The sequence below is a fragment of the Sus scrofa genome, chromosome 8 (genome assembly GCF_000003025.6).
Source record: "Sus scrofa isolate TJ Tabasco breed Duroc chromosome 8, Sscrofa11.1, whole genome shotgun sequence".
In the NCBI taxonomy this organism is placed as follows: Eukaryota; Metazoa; Chordata; class Mammalia; order Artiodactyla; family Suidae; genus Sus; species Sus scrofa.
This window is the reverse complement of record NC_010450.4, coordinates 32,720,922-32,746,305: the sequence shown is the minus strand read 5'-3', so window position 1 is coordinate 32,746,305 and position 25,384 is coordinate 32,720,922. Positions and strand designations below refer to the sequence as shown.

The 25,384-nt window shown below is 44.5% G+C and overlaps 1 protein-coding gene across 1 annotated transcript in view; it reads right to left on the bottom strand.

The window, feature by feature from the left end:
* LIMCH1 (LIM and calponin homology domains 1) overlaps nt 1-25,384 on the bottom strand; it is a 359,519-nt gene that overhangs the window by 46,248 nt on the left and 287,887 nt on the right. Inside the window, 8 exon segments of the mRNA XM_021101157.1 lie at nt 8,117-8,332; nt 12,695-13,103; nt 13,309-13,466; nt 15,541-15,667; nt 20,698-20,733; nt 23,524-23,784; nt 24,225-24,339; nt 24,425-24,543. Of these exon segments, the coding sequence (XP_020956816.1) occupies nt 8,117-8,332; nt 12,695-13,103; nt 13,309-13,466; nt 15,541-15,667; nt 20,698-20,733; nt 23,524-23,784; nt 24,225-24,339; nt 24,425-24,543 (1,441 nt within the window).

Here is a 25,384-nt window from a genome sequence, read left to right as displayed (position 1 = left end):
AAGATGTAGTTGCCAGCCTACGCCATAGCCACAGCAACGCGGGATCTGAGCCCTCTGTGACTTACACCACAGCTCAGGGCAACACCAGTGAGCAATGCCAGGGATTGAACCTGTGTCCTCATGGATACTAGCTGGGTTCGTTAACCTCTGAGCCATGACAGGAACTCCTGCTACCTGACTCTTGATTGCAAACTCCGAGGCAACCAGCAGGAGCGTTTTTCACTCCGGGCAACGGGCTCGGGGCAGTGGACTGGAGCCACTCATTAAAAGAGCCCAGGTCAGAGCTGCTACACTGCAGTGTTGGTTCAAGAGGAAATTCCCTCCAACCCAGAACTGCTCCCATCCTGAGCTGATTGCTCCTGCCTGGAGAGACCGCCTGCCTCCATCCCTACGTGGCAAGACCAGTGGGTCTATCCTTGTGCTCTTGCAGCTCCTCCAGGCCAGCACAACCTCCCGCCAGACTGCCTGTCTGCATCCTTGGGGAACGAAGCCTGCTGGCTCTAAAACTGGCTCCAAACCTGGCTCCACTGCTGTGCTTCTCAGCCTGCACCTCCAAATCCTTGCTGTGTGTAGGCAAGGACCGAGGAAAAGAAAGCGCAGAGAAGACGAACCTCACATTTTCTTTCTTTCTCTCCTTCCTTCCTTCCCTCCCTCTGTGTGGAGGTTCCCAGGCCAGAAATCGAAGCTGAGCCACAGATGCAGCAGGCAACGCCGTAACCTTTTAACCCACTGTGCTGAGCCAGGATCAACCCACACCGCCCCAGAGACAATGCCAGATCCTTAACCCACTGCATCCTAAATACCTCTAATGACTTTTAAAAGAGCATTCAATCTAATGCTCTTGCAACTATTTCTGTGTTGAGAAAAAGTTTCTAGAGAAATATCTCTTGACATTAGCCATCTCAAAGGAATCTGCAGTTGGTCTCAGTTGTAAGGAAAACAGCACCTACTCAAATGCCTTCACCCTGCTCTCAGTGCAAAATGAAATGCTTCAAGAAAGATCCGATTGTCTGTTTTCTTGAATCTGAAAACATTACCAAAGAACTGAATTTTTAAAAGGCGGGCCTAGAGCTTTGTCCAGGTGGAAAAAACAGACCTATCTTGTTAGTTAGCTTGCAAAATGCAGGTGAAGTCGTTCAGATACCTAACAGCTGAGTCTGGCTGTTGGTTCAAGAGGGAGAATTGCCACAAAACTGGGGGGAGGTGACCGCTGGTGGGAAGGGTGTGCAGGACATCGATTGGGATGAGTTGGCAAGAGGGAGAGGACAGGAGGTCAAGTGGTGGGAGTCCTGGGGGTCGCGGGGTGCAGTCTAGGTGGCAGAGGGAAGCCACAACTGGGGAAAAGTGAATAAGAGGAGAAGCAAAATGAGCTGCAGGAGGAAGCATGTGCACATCTGCAAGGGCGATCATCCTCTGGAAAAATCTGCTCATGTCTGCATGCTTCCTCCAGAATTACCGCTGGAACGACTGCCGGGCAGAGCTGGAAGATGACAGGGAATCCATCCCATGTGTTTGAAATTCACATCTGTTCAAGACGGGGATTTTAACGACCTTACTTTAACCTTAAAAACTTTGCACCTATCACTCTTTCAGGCTTCTGAAAAACTATATGGTAACTTTCTCTCTTCTGTTAGTTGAATGACACTGTTACAAACAATTCAAGGGCAAGTCTGAGTCACCGTGACATTATGCTAAGGGCTCTATATATCTGAACTCTCACAATATTGCCTATGCTATTATTACACTTTAAAAAATATATATATATAAGCTCAGGCTCAGGTGGGTTTGACCTTTGACTTAGTGCATGGAGTATTATATTATTATTTTTGGCCACACCCGTGGCATACGGAACTTTCCGGGCCAGGGATCAAACCTACCACAGCAACGAGCCACGGCAGTGACAATGCCAAATCCTTAACCTACTGAACCACCAGGGAATTCCCGTGTGGTGTACTTTAGGTATTTTAGGAAAGGGTCATTTTTGGCACCATCAAGGCAGGAAGGGATTCAAACACAAGTATAACTCATGTGGATCAAGAAAACCTGGATTAGCTTTAAGGGAGACATCAAACATCTTTCAAAACATCTCTCTGCAGGTCCCTAAATAGGATAAATTAGTCCTTCGATTTGGAGTTCCCGTTGTGGCTCAGCAATAAGGAACCTGACTCGTATCCATGAGGACTCAGGTTTAATCCCTGGCCCCACTCAGTGGGTTAAGGATCTGGGGTTGCCATGAGCTGTGGTGTAGGTCACAGATGTGGCTTGGATCCCGCTTTGCTGTGGCTGTGCTGTAGGCCGGAGGCTGCAGCTCTGATTTGACCCTTAGCCTGGGAACTTCCATATGCCATAGACGCGGCCCTAAAATATAAAAAATAAAATAAAATTTAAAAGATGAGTCCTTAGACTAGAAGACTTTCCAAATTCTTTTCCAATCCTGGAGTCTAGGAGCCTAGTATGTGGGCTATGATATGGTTTTCTTAACGAAGCCAATATTTTAAAATGTAAAAGAAGTGAGTGTGAGATTTCCACTTGGAAAAGTCTCAGGGAAAACCGGGAGGGGCCATGGCAGTGCGTGGCGTCTAGTCCTCCTCACCTGTTTGCCCTGCGCTCCCCTCTCAGGGTCCTCTTGTGGGCTCCTCACCACTGTCCATGACTTGGCTTCTGCCAGTTCCAGTGCATGGAAGAGCTTGCGTCTCTCCTCCATTCCAAAGCAAATCCCACAAGTTTCAAAATCCACATTTCACATAAAACATTCCCGACTAGACTAACCCCAACCTAGAGTGATCTCCCCTGTCCTGTGCCATCTTATATCCCTCTAGTCTTCTGACTCTATTATCTAGCACTTCATTAAATATTACTTTAAATACTTTCCCAGTTGCTTTATGAAAACTGCTTTCACAGCAATTTTATGAGTTTCTTTTTCTTTCTTTCTTTTTTTTCCTTTTGAGGGCCGCACCCATGGCACATGGAAGTTCCCAGGCTAGGGGTCAAATCAGAGCTGCAGCTGCCAGCCTACACCACAGCCATACCATACCAGATCTGAGCCGCATCTGCAAACAATGTTGCAGCGTGTGGCAACACGGGATCCTTAACTCATTGAGCAAGGCCAGAGAACGAACCTGCATCCTTATGAATACTAGTCGAGTTCTTAACCCACTGAGCCACAACGGGAACTCCCGAGTTTATTTTTCCTCTTTCAAAAATGGGGTACAGAAGTAGGCACATGAAAAGATACTCATCATCACTGATTATATTAGAGAAATGCAAATCAAAACTACAATGAGATACCACCTCACACCATCCAGAATGGTCATCATTAGTAAGTCTACAAATAACAAATGCTATAGAGGGTGTGGAGAAACGGGAACCTTTCTACACTGTTGGTGGGAATGTAAACTGGTGCAACCATTATGGAAAACAATATGGAGGTTCCTCAGAAAACTAAATATACAATTACTATATGACCCAGCAATCCCACTCCTGGGCATATATCCAGATAAAACTATAATTCAAAAAGATACATGCACCCATATGTTCATAGCAGCACTCTTCACAACAGCCAAGACATGGAAACAACCTAAATGTCCATTGACAGATGAATGGATTAAGAATATACACAATGGAATATTACTCAGCCATAAAAAGGCATTATATATACTCTTAACATATATGTATTAAGAAAATGTGATACACACACACACACATATATATATACACACACACAATGGAATATTACTCAGCCACAAAAAGGCATGAAATAATGCCATTTGCAGCAACATGGATGCAACTAAAGATGCTCATACTAAGTGAACTAAGTCAGAAAGATAAGGACAAATACTACATATCACTTACATGTGGAATCTATAATATGGCACAAATGAAGCTATCTACAAAAAGAGAAAGACTTACAGAAATAGAGAACAGCCTTGTGGTTGCCAAGGTGGAAGGGGGAAGGAATGGGATGGGCTGGGAGTTTGTGATTAGTAGATGCACACTATTGCATTGAGAATCAATAAGCAACAAGATCCTGATGCGTAGCACAGGGAACTATATCCAGTCTCTTGTGACAGAACATGATGGAAGATAATATGAGGAAAAGAATGCATATATATACATATGTGTATATATATATAACTTTGCTATACAGCAGAAATTGGCACAACATTGTAAATAACAACTTACTTTAATAAAAAAAAATGGGGCACAGGGTAGGTCATTCATTCATGCTTATCAGTTAATATGCAATCACTGGGAAAGCAACTGCTATCACAGTCCCATTACCTTAAAGGTGAGTCAACTGAGGATGATTTGGAGTTTGTTGGTATCCATAGATACAGCCAGGGTGTTAAATATTAATAACAAGCCAACCTTAATTTAGAATCTATTTCTAAAAGTAAGAGTCCAGGGTCCCAAGAGTTTCAAATGAGAAAGATGAGGTAGAAGGAACCTGAAGACATGACATAGTGTCGTACAGAAGTGGTCGTGCTGATCCAAGGGGCGGACACTCCACCCGCTCCCCATCGCCTACTGGAGTCTGGCGGCCACCCTGGGGGCTGCGCTGCCTCTGAGTCTGAATTAATGCTCCTGCCTCCTGCCGCTGTGCCCTTTCAACCGTTCCAGCTCGCCCTGAAGGAACTGTGACATTTTAGTGGTGGGTGAGGCTACTCCTCTGTAAAAAGTGTATCTGTTGGGAATGCAGTTTTTGGAAGAAAGACACCATTTAAAAAGAAGAACACTATTCCTTTGACAGCCCCACGGAGTGGGGCAGATGAATTAGAAACAGCAAATCAAGCCCGAGCTGGTGAAAAGCCCTGGGAGGCTGTGACGTACAGGCTCCTGTTTTAAGCTGGTCACCGTGTTCTGCCATGACCAGTGCATTCTACCCTTGCGATGGGCATATGCTGGCTGCGACACAGTCAAGAGATGCTTTCCTTGGGATATGGAGAAGGAAGTGAAATGAGGAGGAGGTTTCCTGGAGAAGAGATTCTTTTCACATCATTCTTAGGATAAGATACTCTGAATGTCATTAAGTTGTAAGCGAGTATGAAGAATGTTTTGGTAATGCGCCAAAATTTTGTGTAGTGCAGTTAATACCTCAGCTTGTAGTCTAGTAGATATACAGGTAGTTATCTACCCAGAAAATACTGTAATAACCCTGCCACAGTTAATTCAAGCACCTAAGTAGTAGAGATGGGGTAAATAAATGCTATGACCTCTCCATCAGCACTAGAGTTTACTGAACTAGAAACTACTGTAAAGTAGGCAGTGCCCCCCCCCTCCCCCGAGTAACAGGCTCCCAGGATCTTCCATGAGTTTAGATCTACATCCTGAGGCTGCCTGGGATTAGGCTGGTTTCCAGAAAAAAAGTCCACAAGGCCACTTTTTGTTTGGGGCTTGTTATAGTGTATAAACTTCTGAAATAACACGATGTCTTTCAGATCATCCAATTTTGCTTCTTTTGAAACAGGATACTTGGGGGGCTATGTAACGGAGGTGATATCTTTTAACCCTTTTCTCTTTGCCATTAGAGAGTTAGTAGTATAACACTATTAAAGTGGAAAATGCCTGGCAGTAGAAGAGAATAGGCCCTTATTTTTATGTTGTTCGTTGTAAAAATAAGAAAATTAGTCATTATTGAGAATGAGTGTTTTTTGTTCTTATCTTTTTAGGGCCGCACCCTCGGTATATGGAGGTTCCCAGGCTAGGGGTCCAATCAGAGCTGTAGCCTCTGGCCTACATCACAGCCACAGCAACGCAGGATCCTTAACCCACCAAGCGATGCCAGGGATCGAACCTGCATCCTCATGGATGCTGGTCAGATTTGCTTCTGCTGAGTCACAACAGGAACTCCAAGAATGAGTATTTTTTTAAACAGAGGTTTAGTGAAACCCCCCAAAAAACAAACAAAACCCCCTTTTCCTCTGTTCAGACACCATACAGGATGGGGAAAGCTTTTTTTTTTCCCCCCACAAAAGGGTTAAAAGGTCTAAACAAGAGAGATTTAATAGTTGGTGTAGGAAGTTTAGACCCTACGTCATCTGGTCTCCTCACTTATTCCTTTTAGATTTTGCTGGGAAAAAAAAAATCTGTTCATCTAAAGGCAGGGTTCCCCCAAACTTAAACCACAAAATGGTCACAGGGCAGAAGAGGTAAAGACAGTGAGTAGACACATGCCTGATAGCAGAGCCCTTAGGATTTGTTCTTATAATTAACCTACTGGGCTTGACCAAGGCCAGCGTGGCTCTGGAATGGGACAAGGGTGGCAATTCCACTGGGTAATGGCTAATGCATTTGGGGAACTTCTCATTGACATTTAAGAGCGTAAGTTCACGGTGACTCTACCAGTAACGTTTCCACACTGCTAGCGGAGCTCAACATCCTATCTCATGATAATTTGGAAGAGCCCTTCAGAGGTGGTAACATTGATGCCAATGAAAATCGGAGTTAAATTCCCGGTGGAGAGATTCAGCCTTTGCCTGGATCCCAAAGCTTTGCTCCTGGAGCCCAACAAACATGGTCCCATGGTGAGGAAGTTATTTTGGTCTATTCCAACTTAAATCCCTTCCTAGGGCTTGAGCACTGCAGGGAAGACATGCATCCTCCCAACTCCTCTGAGAAAACATATTTTATTCTTCAAAGGACAAATACCAGAGATAAGAACAATAATATCTAATCCTCTGGGTGGGTTTAGCGAGCTGGGTCATTTAACTTAGTCCTGGAGCTGGAAGACAAGTTTCCCTCTGGATCGAACCTTTCTAGGTGCTGGGGGAAGAATTCTTGACAGTTTCTCCCATCCTTTATAATACCAGCCCAAACACTATAAATTAAAATTGCGGAAATCAGCCTCGGGTGAGGACAAATGAGGTCGAACAGAGTCCAGTTTCTGCCCCCAAAGCCAGGCTGCATCTGTGGTAGTGACAGCTTAGGTTTGATCAGCAAAACCGCATGAGCGCCAGCAAGAGATCTAAGAAAAAATATAATCTTCTTGATGATTTATACTCCGAAGATGCAAATGTAAGGTTATTTTGAATTCTTGCTTCTGCTATTCTTGAACTACCCTACATTTCGCAGTGTGCCATTCAACTGTACTTCTAATTACTCTGGATTTCAAGGACTAAACCAGTAAAAAATCAACTTGATCTTGAATGAAGTTTTTTTTTGGCCATGCCTGTGGCAAGTGGAAGTTTCCAGGCCAGGGACTGAATTTGCACCACAGCAGTGACCCAAGTCACAGCATTGACAACGCCGGAAACGTAGCCACTAGGCCATCAGGGAGCGCCCTTTAATGAGGTTTTTTTTTTTTTTTAACTAACAAGAAAGATAGCCTTTTATATATAATGTCAAAGATGAAGAGTCAGGTTCTGATGGCACCAATTATTTTCAAATGGTTTTAACATGCCTGATGGGGCCCTGAAAAAACAGAAAAGAAGGTATCTCAGAGATTTATTTATGTTTCTATAACACTAGATACCAGTCACGTGGAGACAAGAAAAGGCTTTTTATTCAAAACTGATGTGACACCTGTGCTGCGCCTGTTACGGCTGAATCAGGTCCTCCCGCAAACTTAGGTATTGTAAGTCCTAAACTCTAGTATCTCAGAATGTGATTTGGAAATAGGATTTGGGCAGATTGGGATTAAGATGCAGTCATCCTGGAGTGCAGTGGGCCCCTAATGCAGTAGGACTTGTGTCCTTATAAAAAAGGGGAGATTTGGACACACGGACAACCCAGAGGGGGGAGCATCACATGACGATGAGGGCAGAGATCAGGGTGGTGCATCTCTAGGGCAAGGAATGCTGAAGGCTGAAGCCAACCACCAGAAGCTAGGAGAGGAATAAGGAACAGATTCTCCCTCGTAGGCAACAGAAGGAACCAGCCCTCCCAGCGCCTGGACTTTGAACTTCCAGCCAGCAGGTATATGAGACACTTAACTTCTCTGGTTTCAGCCACTGCATTTGTGGCGCCTTGTTATGCCAGCCTTAGCAAACTAACTCACCCACCTAGAAAGAAATGATCATTCTCAAAGACCTACTTTAAAAAAAAAAAAAAAAAAAAAAAAAAGCAGATCATTTCACATTGAATTATCTCAAAGGGGGAAAGGAAGTTTGCTTCTTACCGGTAGCTCTTGGGGAAGAGAACTTGGCTTCTTTATGTTGATCTCAATGCTATTGTTGTCTTGTTTCAGCTCCACGGGGGACCCGTGCACCCTGGCCACACCTTCAAACATCTGGGATTTGGTCAAGGAGGGAGTATGTGCCCCCGGAGGACACTCTCTTTCCTTCTCCTCGTCACCATGAACTGTCTCTCCATTCATGCTGACTTTTCCATCTACCTATGGAAACCAGATAAACAAAAGCATGCTTATGCCCCAAGGAAAGGCGGTAACAAATGACACATTCAGAACCACCTTAAATCACTAGCATTTAATAATCACAGGCCAACAAAGAATAAGACCTCTTCTACAGAACATCTTTGGGTCAGTTCTAAAAATCAGGGCTCCTCCAAAAGCCATCTTTGAGGACCTCTTTAAAAGGTCACCCACCTTTTCAGGCCACTTCACATTAGACTACACGTCACGCTTCCCCGACTGAGGGTCTGCTTTTACTTTGAAGTAGAGACAATCAAGAGATCTTAGGTATAAATACAGGTGACATATTTGGGTTCCAGTAATTTTTCATTGACATTCCGACCACTATTCCACAATTCTGAGATCTTTGTTTTCCCATGAGCATCTACATTAGGTGGAACCCATCCTTGATCAGGAATATTTCCCAGGCTATCCTGTCACGGTCAGGGGCAATGAGCACTCTTTGAAAGGTATCACAGAGGGCAGGGAACCTGTTGCTACACTATGTTACAGTAAATTCTTATTTCTAGTTAATTGGACAATCCCAGGTTTGTTTGTTTGTTTGTTTGTTTTCAAGAGAAAGAGGCCATGCCCATTAAAATATTTTTGTTTTGCACACGTGTCTAGGGAGGATGGCGACAGCAAGAAAGGGAGAGTGAGGGTGGTTAGTCGGGCTTATTGAAAGGCATCTAGACATCTTTGTCTTAAAGTCTGACAGTGTGTCCAGGAGTCAGGAGAGAAAGTGAGATGGCCCAAGACCGAGTTCTGGCTCTACCACTCAAGAACCACATTGCTCCAACCTCAGTCTCCTCATCTTTGTAAGAGCACTAGCTCCTGCTGTTATGGTGATTTTATGTATAGAATTTAGACCTACAGTATCTGGCAAATTTTAGTTACATAAATATTAGCTATTAGCTATTCCTACTACTAAACCTTTGAAAAAAAAATTTTTTTTTTTCAGGGCATGTGGACGTTCCCAGGCTAGGGGTCGAATAGGAGCTGCAGCTGCCGGCCTATGCCACACCTCACGGCAACACTGGATCCTTAGCCCATTAATCGAGGCCAGGGATCGAACCCAAATCCCAGTGATTGTAGATTCCGGTCAGGTTCGTTATCATTGAGCCAGGACTGGAACTCCCTTTTTTTTTTTTTTTTTCTCTTAAAGCCCACATTTACAGTATATGGAGGTTACTGGGGATTGAATCTGGGCTGCAGCTGTCACCCACACCACAGCTATGGCAAAGCCAGATCTTTAGCCCACTATGCCCCACTGGGAATTGACCCTGGATCTCTGCAGCAATCCAAGCCACTGCAGTCAGATTCTTAACACACTGTGACATGGCAGGAACTCCCAAAAATCTTTTAAAAGGAATGATAGGTCAGATATTAGTTATAGTTTATTTACCTTAAGTCAGTGGCTTGTCTACCCTATTGTCTGTGATCCATAAAAATTTAAATCACCACAAGCAAACACACACATAAATAGAAGTTTTGCAAAATAATGTTTACCTTTATTATGTGTGATGCATTATGCTGTTTTTTTGTTTGTTTGTTTTTTCTGGGCCACACACGTGGCCTATGGAGGTTCCCAGGCTAGAGGTCGAATCGGAGCTGTAGCCACCAGCCTACGCCATGGTCATGGCCCGAGCCGAGTCTGCGACCTACACCACAGCTCAAGGCAACGCCGGATCCTTAACCCACTGAGCAAGGCCACGGATCGAACCCACAACCTCATGGTTCCTAGTGGGATTCGTTACCACTGAGCCACGACGGGAACTCCCCCGTTATGCTATTTTTTAAAAATTGTATTCTATTCTACCTCATTAAAAAATAATGCTGATTCTAAATTGATTTCATAGCCTAGAAATAGGTGGTAACTCTTTATTATTATTATTATTACTTGCTTTTTAGGGCCGAACCTGTGGCATATGGAAGTTCCCAGGCTAGGGGACAAAGGGGAGCTGCAGCTGCTGGCCTACACCACAGCCACAGCCACACAGGATCCAAGCCACCTCTGTGACCCCCACCACAGCTCATACAACGCCAGATGCTTAACCCACTGAGCAAGGCCAGGGGTCAAACTCTCCGTCCTCCTGGATACTAGTCAAGTTTGCTACTGCTGAGCCACAATGGAAACTCAGGCAGCACCTCTCCGTTTGAAAACAATGTTTCAACCATTTCACTTGCTCTTCCTTTACTCTTAAATCTGCTGTACTAAGAAAGTAAGGCTGTACTCCCTGCCCCCCAATCCTACCTCCTCCCCACAAGAACACACACACACACACACACACACACACACACACACACACAGTAGCTTCAGTCCTGGAGTTATCTGGTAACAACTGTTCCATTTACCTACTACCTTTGACCATGCATGGGCCCACCCACTCAACGGTCAGGCTATGAATAGGGTTGACAGCTTTCAAGACCTACGATGAGTTGAAGGCTCACTGGTGAGCCCCAGCTCCAAAAGGACATTTACCCCAATTCCTCAGTCCGCCGCTCCACGAACACTCTTCCTGAGGCCTCTACATCATCTTGGCACAATGGCCAAAGTCTTGCCATGAAGTCATCTATCGTAATTTTTCTGGGTAAATGATCACATTGTACTCTTTATATAGAGGCGGATAAGTGGACATCTAGATAAACTGAGCAGGAGTTCCCTGGTGGCTCAGCAGGTTAAGGATTTGGCATTGTCACTGCTGTGGTTCAAGTTTGATCCCTAGCCTGGGACTTCTACAGGTTGCAGGGATGGCCAAAAAAAAATAGATTAACTGATCAGATGCCTTAGATATCAAGTTAAATAAATGTCTTCCCTCTCCTTGCTCTGGGACAGCTCAGCATGGCACTGTCCTTCGTGAACTATCAGAAGGCTATTGCCGTGGGCCCTAGAAGGGGAGCTGCTACAGTACTTAGGTGGCCTGCCGAGCACGTGTGATCATGTGCACGTCTGTGTGTGCATCAGTCTGCATGATGAGCAGCCCAGCTTCTAGAGAAAAATTCATGTATTTATTCAATCAACCCTTGCTCAGTGCCTGGGCACCTATGCCAGGCTCTCAGGATGAAGCTGTGAACAGCAAAGACACAGCCCCTGCCCTTCAAGGGACAAATATCTCACTTCAACCCAGATGAGACAGCCAGGACTCTTGCCTTTTGTTCGAGCAAAGCTTAAGGCACAGAGTTTTAAGATACATTCAGCGTTATCCAAGCAAAAGTCAGAAAGTGTGGTTTGGTTCCTTTTGAAATTCAATAGGAAAATACACGGCCTCACGCTGCTCAATGCGTTTAACAAACTTTCTTTAGGTCACATGTTTGCGTCTGCTACTGATGAATTCCACCTCTGTCTTCTATTACAAACCCGGGTGGTGTGCAGGGACAAAGAGACTGATTTTTCTTTGTAGACAACATAGCTTGAGACAAAGGATGAGGGCTTCTCCTGGTGTGAGGGAAAATACTAGGATTTGAGGAGGTAAAAAGAGGTTTGGCTGTCATAGATTCCTTGGTTACAGAACATTATTTTACACATTCTTTGGCAAAAACCAAATACCAAAAAAAAAGGTGTTTTTTCCTTGGTGGTCCCCAAGGTGTTTCTTTCTACTCAAAAAAAAAAAAAAAAATATATATATATATATATATATATATATTTTCTTTTTAGGGCATATGGAGGTTCCCAGGCTAGGGGTCGAATCAGAGCTGCAGCTGCCAGCCTACACCACAGCCACAGCAATGCCAGATCAGAGCCGCATCTGCGACCTGCACCACAGCTCACAGCAATGCCAGATCCTTAACCCACTGAGTGAGGCCAGGGATCGAACCCACATCCTCACGGACACTAGTCATATTCATTTCCCCCCAAATTTTAAGAATCTGTCTCATCTGAGGACCAAGTACATCCCATGTATTCCTTGTGTTATTTTTCCAATTGTAGCATCTTTTTAGATATGATGTCAGTTTCTTCCTACAAGAGAGATAGTTGTATATACTCCTGTTTAAGCCAAAGGCAATCAAAATTTTGTTTTGAGGCATTTGCAATACCTCCAGATAGCTGGCACTCCTGCAGAGACCATGGCAGCATATCAAATTACGAAACAGACCTTGCTCACTGGCATGACTCAAACGCCAGTCCCAGCGGAGCCCATCGGCATTAACAGGAATTGAGGGGAATCTTCTACCCCTTAACTCTTTACAAACCAAACTTCAGAGACACGTAAAACATCACGAGTGTACTTGTTAACACATTTTACTTTTGTTTGATAAAAACAACTGCATCTTCTTGAGCCAAGATGCTTCTCCCCAGTGACTACCTGGAGTTCAGTTCTGGTTCTATCCTTACAGGACTCAGCCTACCTTGAAGGTCTTCAGAACCTCTTGAGAGTTTTTGGGCTGGGAGTAAGGCTTGGGTGTCAGCATAGGCACGGCTTTGGGAGTGACAGTTTTGCTCGGAGACCCACTGCCTGCTGACATGCTGGCATCCGGAACGCTGGTACGAGTGATGGTGGTTTCCACAGTGGCAGTGAACTTGGGTGGAGGCAGTGACTGTTGCCGCAGGTATTTCATGGGGTTGGGGTCATCCAGGAAGGAGGATGAGTTTGGCTCTGCTGAATGGCTTCTTTCCAGAATTTTTGGCATCTCCAAACGTTCGAGAACAGCTTCGCTGATAGTGAACCTCTCGATATACTGCTGAAGGATCCCTTCCGCCTCCTCCTGGGACCGTGCGTTCTTGTACGCCTCATGCAACTCCCTCTCTCTCCGCTCTCTAAAGGGTGGGCATAGGAGGGGAAGCAAGAACACAGTTAGCAGTCAGGGAAATTGCAAAGGAGACCTTGGTAGGAACCAAGAGAGAGCTGAAGGACCAAGTAGAGAGTATACAATTGGCGCCAGAGCCTTCGATAACCAACATTTTTAGAGAAAACGTACATCTAGACAATAGCACCCATTCAACAACAACGGAAAGAACCCACTTTTCTTGGACAATTTCTCTGTAGGTTTTGATGCTTTTCCTTCGTTCACGTGTCCCATCCTCTCCAGCCAGTAACTTCTCCATTTTTTTCCTTTCTTCCTCTTTCTTGATTAAGTCCTGAGAAGCACTTCTTCTCCGGCTTTTCCAACGAGCCAGGTCCTGTGGGGGTAGGAGGGAGGAGATAGAACATTCTTCTTCAGGCTTGAACATAACTCCATTTCTACTCTTCAGAGATTAGTGAGCACTGACTCATGGCCAGGCTAAGAAATTTCCACGAAATCCAATGTAAAGTCTGGTTTGAAGAGGAAAACCTCAAAGGCAGGAAACCTCTGGAAATATCTACATTATCCATAGCAGGGCAGCACATTTATTTAAATGTGGTAAAATCTGCAATCACATTCCATATCAGTTGCCAAAGTTTAAAGTATTGCTTCACAGAGTTTTGTGAGAAACTAACTTCCTTTCCTTTCCCTTCCTTCCTTCCATTCCTTTCTTTCTTTTTTTGTCTTTTTAGGGCCACACTTGTGGCATATGTAGATTCCTAGGCTAGGGGTCTAATTGGAGCTACAGCTGCCAGCCTACACCACAGCCACAGCCACAGTCACACCAGATCCGAGCTGCGTCTGCAACCTACACCACAGCTCATGGCAACGCCAGATCCTTCATACACACTGAGTGAGACCAGGGATGGAACCTTCAACCTCATGGTTCCTAGTTAGATTTGTTTCCACTGCACCATGAAGGGAACTCCGAAACTTCATTTCTTCTTATTTATGACCTCTGTACTGTAGATGAACTTGCTGACAAGAGAACAGTAGGAATTAATCACAGACCTACACAAGTCCCTCAGGAAAGGAAGAAAAGTCAGGAAAAACATTGGCTTTGGGGTTTTCTAGAACCAATGATTCTATATGTATTAAGTCGCCTGATCCTTACAACAACCTCAGCACACATCCTCTAGGGAGTTATTAAATGAAGCATAATAATGAAGAGTTAGGAATCTAGAGGCAGATGGCTGGGGCTGTGGGTGTGGGAAATAACCCTAGCTCTACCTCTTTGCTTTGGAGTCTAGGCACGTTTCTTAGGCTCTCTGCACCTCAGTTTCCTCACCTCTAAAATAGAGAGGAGGAGTTCCCGTCCTGGCACAGCAGAAACGAATCTGACTAGGAACAAGGAGGTTGCGGGTTCGATCCCTGGCCTCGATGCTCAGTGGGTTAGGGATCCGGTGTTGCCATGAGCTGTGGTGTAGGTCACAGACGTAGCTCAGATCTGGTGTTGCTGTGGCTGTGGTGTAGGCTGGTGGCTACAGCTCCGATTAGACCCCTAGCCTGGGAACTTCTGTAGGCCGTGGGTGCAGCCCTAAAAAGACAAAAGACAAAAAAAAAAAAAAAGGAGATGATAATAATACCTACTCTGAGAAGCCTGGTGTGAGGGTGAAATGTAGCAGTGCCTATAAGGTGCCAGGCACCCCATAAGTGCTCCCCATATCAGACATAATTATTAGCACATTTTATCAACATTGGAGCACTTTTTAAACTAAAGGCTGAGCCACATCTGTAGTAGCTACCACCGAGCACTCTGTGAGGATGAAATGAAATCATCATCTCCCTTCTCTCATTCTGATCTTCAAGCTCCTTTCCTGCCGAGGTTCTTTGCTGTCAGCACACAGACAATCCCAAAGCCTCCATCGGGCCCTGGAGCCTTCCTTCCCTGGTTATTATAATCCCCGCTCTCTTCCTCACTTGCTGTGTGACTCTGGACAAACTACTTAGCTCTTCTGGGACTCCTCTGTGGAACTGAGGGCAATAATAATAGCTGCTAGCTTGTTGAGTTCCTAAGTGGATTAAAAGGATTACTACATCCAAGGCACTTAGAACAGTACCCATTGCTGGTACGCTTTCTATGAGGGCAATTATTGTTGTCATTATCATCATCATCATGATCAATTCCATATATATCATCTCAAAAGATACAGCATCCTCAATTCTGCATCCCTGGCCAGTTGCCTCCCTTCCGCTCCCCTCTTTTTTTTTGCGGTCAAACTTCCAGCAAGAGTAGCTTCATTCATTCCCGCATGTACTGTGCCACCGTTTGAGGCCCTCTAGGGGTCCCCTTCCTCTGCCTGGCTGTCAGGTCCAGGTCTAACCCGCCATCTGATTTTCTGCCCCAAAGGGCGTCTAGTCCAGCGCACGGAGCAGCCTCCCCACCGCCCACAGCCTTGGCCGGCACTCACATCTTGCCATTTGTCGTCCTCTTCCCGCAGCTGGTTATTTATCAGCTGCAGCTGCTCCTGGCGGGCCCTGCTGTGCGGCTGCACCGCGGCCTCCTCCTCACACCGCATGTCAAACATACTGGTGCTCCTGAGTGTGGAGAGAGCAGAGGCAACAGTGGGCAGGGATCGACATCGCAAGCGTCTGTGCATTTGGGGCGTGCCGCCGCGTGGGGGCGCTACCGCGTTTGGAAAACTGCCCCTTTCCCTCCGCAGATTCGTGCAGCCGTGTGATTTGAGGTCTGTTGCATCCCTCAGCTGGCACAGGGCATGCTAGCAGCCTCACCTCCTCTTTTGCTGCAAAAGCCAAAATGCAACCATCTTTGTCTTCGGTGATGGCTGAACCAAGGCAGTCTAATTTTATATGTGGGGGCCGAAATATGCTTAAAGGAAAGGGCTATAAAAAGGTTTGAGGCTCTGGGCTCCTCTCACTTGTAAATATATTAGAAAATAAAATGAAGAGAGTTGAAACACAACTTGGGGAGAATTTTTGAGTAGGGAGGGTGGTGTCCCCTGAAGTGAAACCTGATTGCAGTACATGTTTCTTTATGTAAAGGGCTAGCGTAATGCTTTGTACATTGACTGGGGCAATTGCACCATTAAAAAAACATCACACAGCCTCAAGTCTAAGACTCTACCTTTTCATATTACATTTTCCGAATTTTGGATGCATCCAACAGTTATACAGTAATGATGCATTTATTTGATGTGGTTTATTTCGACGTCCTGTAAAACTGTCTGCAAATTGATAGTACATTGATGGCATCTTGGAATCAAGAAAATAAGGTATTTTAAAGAAAGATTAAAGGAGAAAATATATAAATTGGTATATACTGTGTATCCTAAAATTCTCACAATCATTTCACTTTATTTTTGGCAGCACACCTCTGAATTTACTCTTTTAAAAGCAAGAGGTGATTTTTTAAAACCCTAAGGCTACACATATAATGGGCATAGTCTATAGAAGCTTATTAAATATTGGGGGGGACCATAGGACCTTTTCTGCAATGCTTATACAGACCTTTGTTATAGCAAAAGCTGAAGGAGCAAGATGAAAATAGAAATAAAAAACAAAGCAAAATCTACCCCTCCCCTCTTTTTTTTTTTTCTCGAGCAAATGACTAGCTTTGGGACCAAATGGATTGTAGAGCCCCCAGATCAAGTGGAGGGCCCTTTAAGAACAGAAGACTGTGCCAGTCCGTTTCTGAAGCCAGCCGAACACAAAGAAAAAGAAAAGCCATGCACTTAGACACCAACTCGTCCCAGACATCATCAGCAATGTCCAAAATCGTTATCCTCATGGCCGGACAATGCACAGCAGCAGGCAGCTCTCTGGAAGGAGCAGGTGGCCCCAAAGCAATGGCTGAGCTCATTTCATCCACATAAAGGAACCTGCATGGAAGTGTGGGCGCCTCTCCCCTACCTCTAGATGACGGACCTTTTAAGGATGACCTGAGAGAGCTACAACTGAAGATTGTACCTCTGGTCTGTTTTCCTCAAGAGCATTCTAATACTCGGACTGCACAGAAAGACTTTCTCTGATCCGAGGCTTCTATTTGCACTAAAACCACCGTGTTCAGGGTTGATTGTGGCAGCTGTGCCTTCTGGAAAGATCAACAGTCGTCCTCACAGGGAGGAGGGGGCTGCGATTTTTCACCTGTTTTATGCTATTTGTGAAAGCGGTTTAAGGAAGATTTGGGACTTTGCAGAGGTAGGTGGAAAAGTCTAACCCAATGGTTTGGAAACTTCATGGATCAAAATTCCCTTCAATAAGCTATCGAGAAAAAGACCAAAACTCATTCCATTCTTCTCTTCAGAGAGTAGAGAAGAATTTATTCCATTCTAAAAAAAAAAAATCTTACCTTTAATTATATTCAATTCAGTCAGTTCATCTTTTAAGGCAATTTACAGTCTTCATGAAGATCTTAGAACATATAAACCCTTCTGAGCTGGGACTCTCTTGTAATCTACTAAACAGTCGAGAGATTGTGGAAGAGAAAGGAGGTCCCTTCCTTCGACTTTGTCATCTATAATATTTATTTTTTAATTTTTTTCTTGTTTTTTTTTTTTAGGGCCACACCCGTGGCCTATGGAGGTTCCCAGGCTAGGGGTTGAATCAGAGCTGCAGCTGCCGGCCTACACCACAGCCACAGCAATGTCAGCTCTGAGCCGTGTCTGTGACCTACACCACAGCTCATGGCCATGCTGGATCCTTAACCCACTGAGCAAGGCCAGGGATCAAACCCTTGTCCTCATGGATACAGTGGGGTTCATCACTGCTGAGCCACGATGGGAGCTCACTGTCGTCTATAATTTTTAAAGGACAAAATTTTGGTTTAGGCTGTAAGGGTTGGCCATAGAGCAAGTCTTCTTCTGGGACCCAGGAGGAAGCTTCCTCCAGGGCGGTATTGACTGATCTCCCTCGATTGGCATGAAGATGATGGGAGCAAGGCCTTCAAAACTGCCTTCCCTGACCTGGTTTCCTATCTCTGTTCCCCACCCTACGAAGGTCTAACTACCTCAACCCAAAGATGGCCAAAAGCTGGTTAGCATAAAAAGAGAAACTCTCATTTGCCTCCTCAGATACCACCAGCAAAGTGGCCAGAAAAAGAAAGAATAAAACTATGAGCAATCCCTTTATGCTCTGTCAAATAAAGGAACTAAGCAAGTTGGGAAGTGATGATACAAGACAGAAAATGTGCTGAGTCACTATTCAGAAAATGTTCCCTCATTCAGAGGTTGGACTCAGCCTCCAAAAGGAAGTGTATGTCTGGGGACAGGGTGGGGGATCCTGGAGAAGCCTAGATTCCAGAATATTAATGACCTGCCCTAAATTGGTGCTTCTCAGCACAATAAGCCATGTCCTGGGCTGTGGGACAAGGGCCTCTGGCTGCAGGGTCTAGGAGTCTCCCTCCATGGTGGGTTGGCATTTCTGAGGGCCAGGATTAAATTACCTCCTGGGGAGCCTGGAAATTGTTTCTGGACCAAGTCTAGGGTAAGAGAATTCAGACTGAAATGGCCTCTGGCTCTCACAGTGTCCAGGCTCCACGGTGGGGACCCTTGGGAAATGAGGCTCGTGGAAGCAAAAAGAAGGGCAAGAAGGTGAAAATACATCCATGGAAACATTCTTGACTTGCCAGGAGGCGGAAATTTCTGTTTGCCTGTGTGGTAGGTCTGCCCCTGACCTGCATTTTCCTTAAAGGGCACATCTTTTTTTGATTGGGTTGTATTTTAAGAATGTGTCAATTATGAATAAACACAGACTGTGCCAATAATTGCTCTTAAAGGTTTTGAAAAGGGGAGAGACTGGGGGGATTAACAAAACCTATCACACATTTCTATTTAAAACAAACACACTCCTGTCATAAACTCTTCCTTTTGTTTTTCCCACTGGTTTCATGTAAATTGGGTCTATTCCAGGAGGAAATTCAGCCCTTTGGCTATTCCTAGATAAGACCTTTGGGAAAGAAGCTCCTTTTACTCTTCCTGCTCCTTGAGGCTGCTTGTTAAAATAAATGTAGAGGAATCCCCACCCCACCCTTTAAAAAAAACAGTAACTTTGGGTGAGGTTTCATATTCAGGTACAGGCGAAATTCAAAAGCTCTTTTTAGTGTAGCTTCTTTTCTTTCAGCTCTCAGGGTTTTTTTAGAGATCCATATTAGGCAAATTGCTTGGCAGCTCTGCAATGATGAAGAGTAAATCCATTCTATCAAAATGTTTTTGCTAACCAAATCAAAGTAGTGTTTTGCCTATCAATCTTATATAATCCTCCTTTCAGGGAATGTTAAATGCTGCCACTGTAGATTTTAAAAGTAATAACCAGGGCTCAGTTTTATAGACTCCTTAACTCCGTGCAGTCAGTCAAGCTCAGGCTGAATCTGGTTTTGAGACGTGAATGCTCAGCATTGGCCCGCAAAGCAATCATAGATCACACGTTGGAAACTGATAGCCTTGGCCCTAGAGTCAGATTGCTTCGAGCTAAAAGTACAGACTAAGCAGACAACTTGAACACAAACGTGGGAAAAAAGCACAATTCAAAAATAGTAAAGTTGTGGTCTGATCTCACTGTCACTGGAGGAAGTGCTATTTGTCTGGTCTACCCTGACGATGTCTACACTGCTATTTGTCTACACTGCTACTTAGATTCCTCATTTCGTGCCTTGGAACTAAGGCTCAGGCCAGGCAAAGGGGCAGAGGGAATGCTGGGCTTCACTCTTATGCTGGCCCAGATTCTCACAAGGCCAGCTGATACCTCTCCCAGAGGACAGACAGCGGGCTCAGCGGGCCACTGATGTTGGAATGAGACATTAATCATGTTTCTTAAAACACCAGTGACTCCAATCTGAGCAAGCTAGCACTCTGCAGAGAAACCTTCTGCCTCAGATATCAGTTTCAGGATGCTCAGCCAGTGGGAAATCCATTTGTGTAATGGAGTCAATGTGGACCCATATGGGAGAGAGTAGATGCTTCTCAAATTTGGATGTGAGGCCGGGGATGGGACTGCATCTCTGAGAGGAGCAGAGACCAAGGAGAGGCAGCCTGTGTCAGGCTGGACATCTTGACCCCTGGCCATGCCATAGAACTTGAACGAAACCACAGCGTTTTGGTCTCAAGCATCCCACAGTTTATCCTACTACAACCTGGGAGGAACTTGGGCTTCTGAATCTATCATTAGTGGTTTAGGATTTATTTTCTCAGCTTACCAAAAAAAAAATGTGGCTACGGGAAGGACTGCTTCATGGTGAACTCTAAGCCTTCACATGTCAAGAATTCAACGCCAAGTGCAAAATAGCCTTTTAACAATGCCGAAGTTCAGAAGGGCTTCCAACGTTCCAAACCCTAACAAGAACGCCTTTCACATGCCTTGTCTATGAAAAGCAAATGTTAAGTTTTAAGCAGCAGCTGCATATTAGAATCATGCTAAAGTGGCTTTTTCATTCGTCTCTCCTGCACAGAACATATGTTCTGCATTCCAACTTCAAGTGCTTTTCTGAGGCTGCACGAGTCTCTTAGCTCTTCAGTCCCCTGCTGCATTAATTGCATTTCAATTAGTGGTGAGTACTGAAAGCATGCAGTTTAGGCTAGTAATTAATGTATTCTTACTAATACAAGACAACTTACTCTGCGTCATCAGACACAGGAGTTCTCGGTCCGTATCTATAAGACCAAATACAAAGTTAGAGGATTGGCAAGACAGAAGGGTAACACTGCAACCAAGCTGGAAATAAAAACTACAAGTGAAATGTATGTGTGCCCAACCCTTTCCGCTGGTCATGCTGGAAGAGAAGTGTCATTATGCAATTAGCGATATTCATTAATTCTGAAAATGAAACCACAGTCTTGACATGTCTAAAGAATGCAAAAATTGGGAGTAAAACTCAGAGGAGAAATGAAGAGATCCCCATGCTCCCCACAAAGAAAGAATCTGTTCAAAATAAACACAAAAAAGGCTTAGGTGCAACCCACAATGTTTAGAGAAGGCAGCTTAGAAAAAGCCAAATGTATCACGGTCGTTCGCAAATGGTTGAACTGTTCTTTGCCTTTCTGGGCAGAGTAATGGGCTGTAATGGAAACCCAACATTGAAGCACACGCTTACTGACCCTCTTCCTGATGTGTTAATGCATTTGCACAAATAACATCAAAGAGAGTTTCTGCAGTTTTCTGAAAGCAAACCAGAACTCCAACCAGAACCCCAATCAGTGCCTTCCGCATGCATTTGACAAAAACCACAATTCCTAGAAAACTGGCAGCCTTAATCAAAACCAGACTTGGATGATATTCCATAACTTGAAAAAATAAAGTTTTGGTTTTTTTTTTTACAATCTTTTATAGTCTTCTGATTATTGAGATCTACAAAGCTGCACCTTCTTCGATATAGGTGTTTTCAGGTTTTTTTTTGTAGTTACGATCACATTTATTTTGTAATTTTTTGTATTCAACATAGTCCATTTATAATGTTGTGTCAATTTCTGCTGTACAGCAAAGTGACCCAGTCATACATATACATTTTCTTCCCTTATTATCTTCCTCATGTTCTATCACAAGAGATTGGCTAGAGTTCCCTGTGCTCTACAATAGGACCTTTTTTGCATATCCAGGTATTTTCAGTTTTAATGCATCTGATAAAATGAAGAAAAAGGTCAACTTAGAAAAAAAAATTGAACATTACAAGGGCATAGTTTAAGCACACTTAAAAAGAGCAGCTCCCACATATGACTGTTTCCTCAGCAAAGGGGAATTTTAAGAGAAGGTTCTTACCCACAGCGTTAAAGGCTGTTCATTCCCGCATCCTGATGGTGGACGAAGAATTAGTTGAACAAAGAAAAAATGTCTTGCTTGCTTTCAATAAATGACACGTGGGGGTTTTCAGCAAAAATTACCTGATCCCGTGTTCGGTTTCATAACAATTTAATGGGGAAAAGAGCAATGTCTAAAGATCTCTTTCTATAATCTTAGCAAAAACACCCCAGAGCACACGAGTGTGCACACACACGCACCCTTCTCTCTTATGCCTTTATCATTCTACAACAGTCTGCATTCATTCATAATTGTTTTCATTCACAGGGAAGGCAACCACACCAGGGCAAAACCCAAAGTTTCCACTGAAATGGCCAAAAGCAAGACAAGGAAAGTGTTTGTGGATGTTTCTCTTCTGGAAGTAAGACCCATTTTCTGCTTCTCCGGGGGCTAGTTTCAGAAGGTGCTAAAGTTTTACTTAATACACTCAATTTTCCAAAACCACCACCACCACATGGAGGCAGATGGATTCCTTCCCCTCAAGAAAGAGTACATGAACAGTGTTAATTCTGAAGCCTGGATAAGTGTTTCCCAGTTAATGAATAAGCCTGTTGGAATAGACATTCAAACGTAGTGTTTTCTAAATTATCTATGGGAGAGAGCAGAGGAATTCTTCCTAATGGATGGTTAATCTAGACATGACAGTGGTATGGGCTTCTGTCTATATTTGAATATATTAGTGAATGTTTTGTTACAGTAAAACATACATATAGAAACCTCACAGACTGTACACATACACCTCGATGAATTTTCACAAACCACAGAGGAGTGTTGAGTATTTTGGGTTATATAAATGGACTCATAGAGTAGGCACTCTTTTGAGTTTGGCTTTCTTAGCACATTTTGTTTATAAGGTTCAGCTATGTTGTTGCATGCAAGATATATTTGAATTTAAATTGCCTCTACACAAAATACTCAACAGCGTTTTGTGGATATTTCTGCCAACAAAGGTAGATTAACATGGCAATGTAAGCTCCACGAGGATAGGGATTTTTCTTTTGGGATTCTCTGATAGTGACCAGACTAGGCCCTCAATAAGTATTTATTAAAAACTTATTGGATACTCTGGAAATTGAAAAGAACAGTGTAGTCCCCAATGATAACCTTCATTTATCTGTTTACTGTACACCTAAGGAATATCCTCTCAGACTAGTCAGTCTTAAGAGGGCACCAATTTAAGCGGAACTGCCTTTGCTGTTAAGGAGAAGATAATTAGAGTTTGGACTTCATGTGGTTTCCCCAGTTGTCCTATGGAAAATAGAAAAGTAAAAGTGAACCTGAAGACCCTCCCAGAATCAGAAAGAAATCAAGTAGGTCAGAAAGAAGTTCAGCTCCTTTGCCCCAAGGCTCTTATGCGACTTAGGAAGAAATAAGAGTTTCCCACTTAGGCTGCCCCTAAGATGAAAGACAGAAAGAGTGCTGAACAGGACAATTCGAAACTGAACTATGCGTTCCACACCTGCTTACGTGCAAAAAAGGGGAAAAAAAATCTTGGCAGATTGGACCAATCATTTAATCATTTCATGTCTACTAGCAACAGCAAGTCAGTAGCACTGAAGAACCATAAAGCATTAATAACATATTCAAAGCATTTATCAAGGCTTAGATTGGAGAAACTAAGTCACAACAGCTCAGGATAATCTTCTGACCTCTTATCTTTTATTGGTGGGCCCTTGGCAGAGTCCTCCATACTGTGTTGCTTTGCAAATGGAACTGGAAGGAACTGGTTTGGGTTGGATCCAGTGTGTCTAAGAAACATCCCAGTTCTCCTGGCTGTCATGTCATCTTTTTGTGAATCAGACAACTTTCTCTGGCCTTTCAGTCCACTGCCACTCCAGGCAGGAGCTGTCATCTTCTCCAACTTCTCTTCTTTCTCCAAAGCCTCCCATTTAGAGGTCAGAGGACATGAACTAGGGCACATTCAGTCGAGCCAGTCAGAGGGCACTTATTGCTAAAGATATTTTCAGTAGCATCACTCACTTGGCATCAATTCAAGACAGAAGTAGCCAATGTTCATGGAGGCAGCAACACACGTAACAACTGGGTATTAACACTGTGGACGCCATCATGCAACTGATACTTACACGGGAATGGGTTTCCCTTTCTGGTTTTCCTGATTCCTGAGAATGAAATTGGGCCAGCACCCAACCACATGCAAAGGCTAAAATCTCTACCCAGGGAGGCACTGAAAGCAGAACTCTGACCCTGGGGTGGGCGCATTCCTTTAAGTGACTCCACTCCACGCCACATCAGTCATCAAGTGCATACTGTGGCTTTAAGCTGTTTGGGGGAACACAGCAGCCACACACAGCAGAGGCAGCACACCCTGGAATGCAGGTAAGGCGCTCACAGTGGCTGGCCGCTCTCCTCGGCGGATCTTTCAGCCTTTGGCGCCTTCTCAGAATCTCTTTGCACAGCTCCTTCGTTCTCTTCTTTGCTGCCCTGTGGCAGCTGCTTGCAAGTAACTAAAGCCAGACAGGACAGCTTTACTAGCAGGAAAGAATTTACCCGAGCAGCCTTGACCCCACCTGTCACCCGTCACCTCCTCACCTTCCTCTGTTCTCCTCGGGCACTCGCCCAAACTGCAGCTAGGCTCCTCCTGGGGCTCGGGCACCGGAGCCAGCCGCGAGACCCTTGTAGGACAGTCATCTACACTGGAAGTCACTATTCTGTTGAGGATCAGGTCAGTAGTGGTGGTGGTCAGAGAGAAGAGGAGAAAGCATTATGAAGGGAGACAATGAAAGTCGCTGAGACTGAACTGCTAAGGGAGAAGGTTCGGTTGCTGTTCCAGAAGCCGGTTAGTAAGGACGACACACTTATAAAGGGGTAATGGAATGGGAACCCTGGCAAGGGCCTGAGAAAGTCAGAGAAGGTTGGTATGACTCTGTCACCAGGGGGCTGAGCAGCCAAGGACTCCAGGAGGCATTTCTTACTGATTTCTACCTGCCACCCCTACCGCCCCCAGGCCCCATCAGCCTCTGAAACCCCCAGGGGTGCATTTCTAAGTCCTAGGATTATTTATACGCACAGCTTCCTCTATGATGTCATCCATAGTATGGGATCCAAAGAAACCCCTCTGTATGTCATGGGCCGTCCACTGTGAGCTTGGGATGTCAAGGGCAAAGCTTGAGGGAGAATGTCCTGGACATTTCCTGCTGCCACGGAGGGCTTTACTTTGCTCCCACCATGTAGGAGGTGCTCAGGAGAATCCAGAATCTTATCAATGTTCTATGCCTGCCTCACGGAAGAAAGGCCAGCTCACAGAACCAGAATTCACAGCTGGAAGGCCACCAGAGAGGACAAGGACTGGTGACAGGCCTGCAAGGTCTTCTTCTAGGGAATCCCTCACGTATTTGGATGGTGATTTACCCAAGGAAATTCCTGACTCATAGGAACCCTCAGGAAAAGAGGCTTTTTTCCACTCAAGCTCTGTGCTAGAGTTTTAAAAAGTACAGGGTGGGGAGATATTTCCCTTTTTTTGTGTCCCTACGTAGATGTCCAAAATTTGTG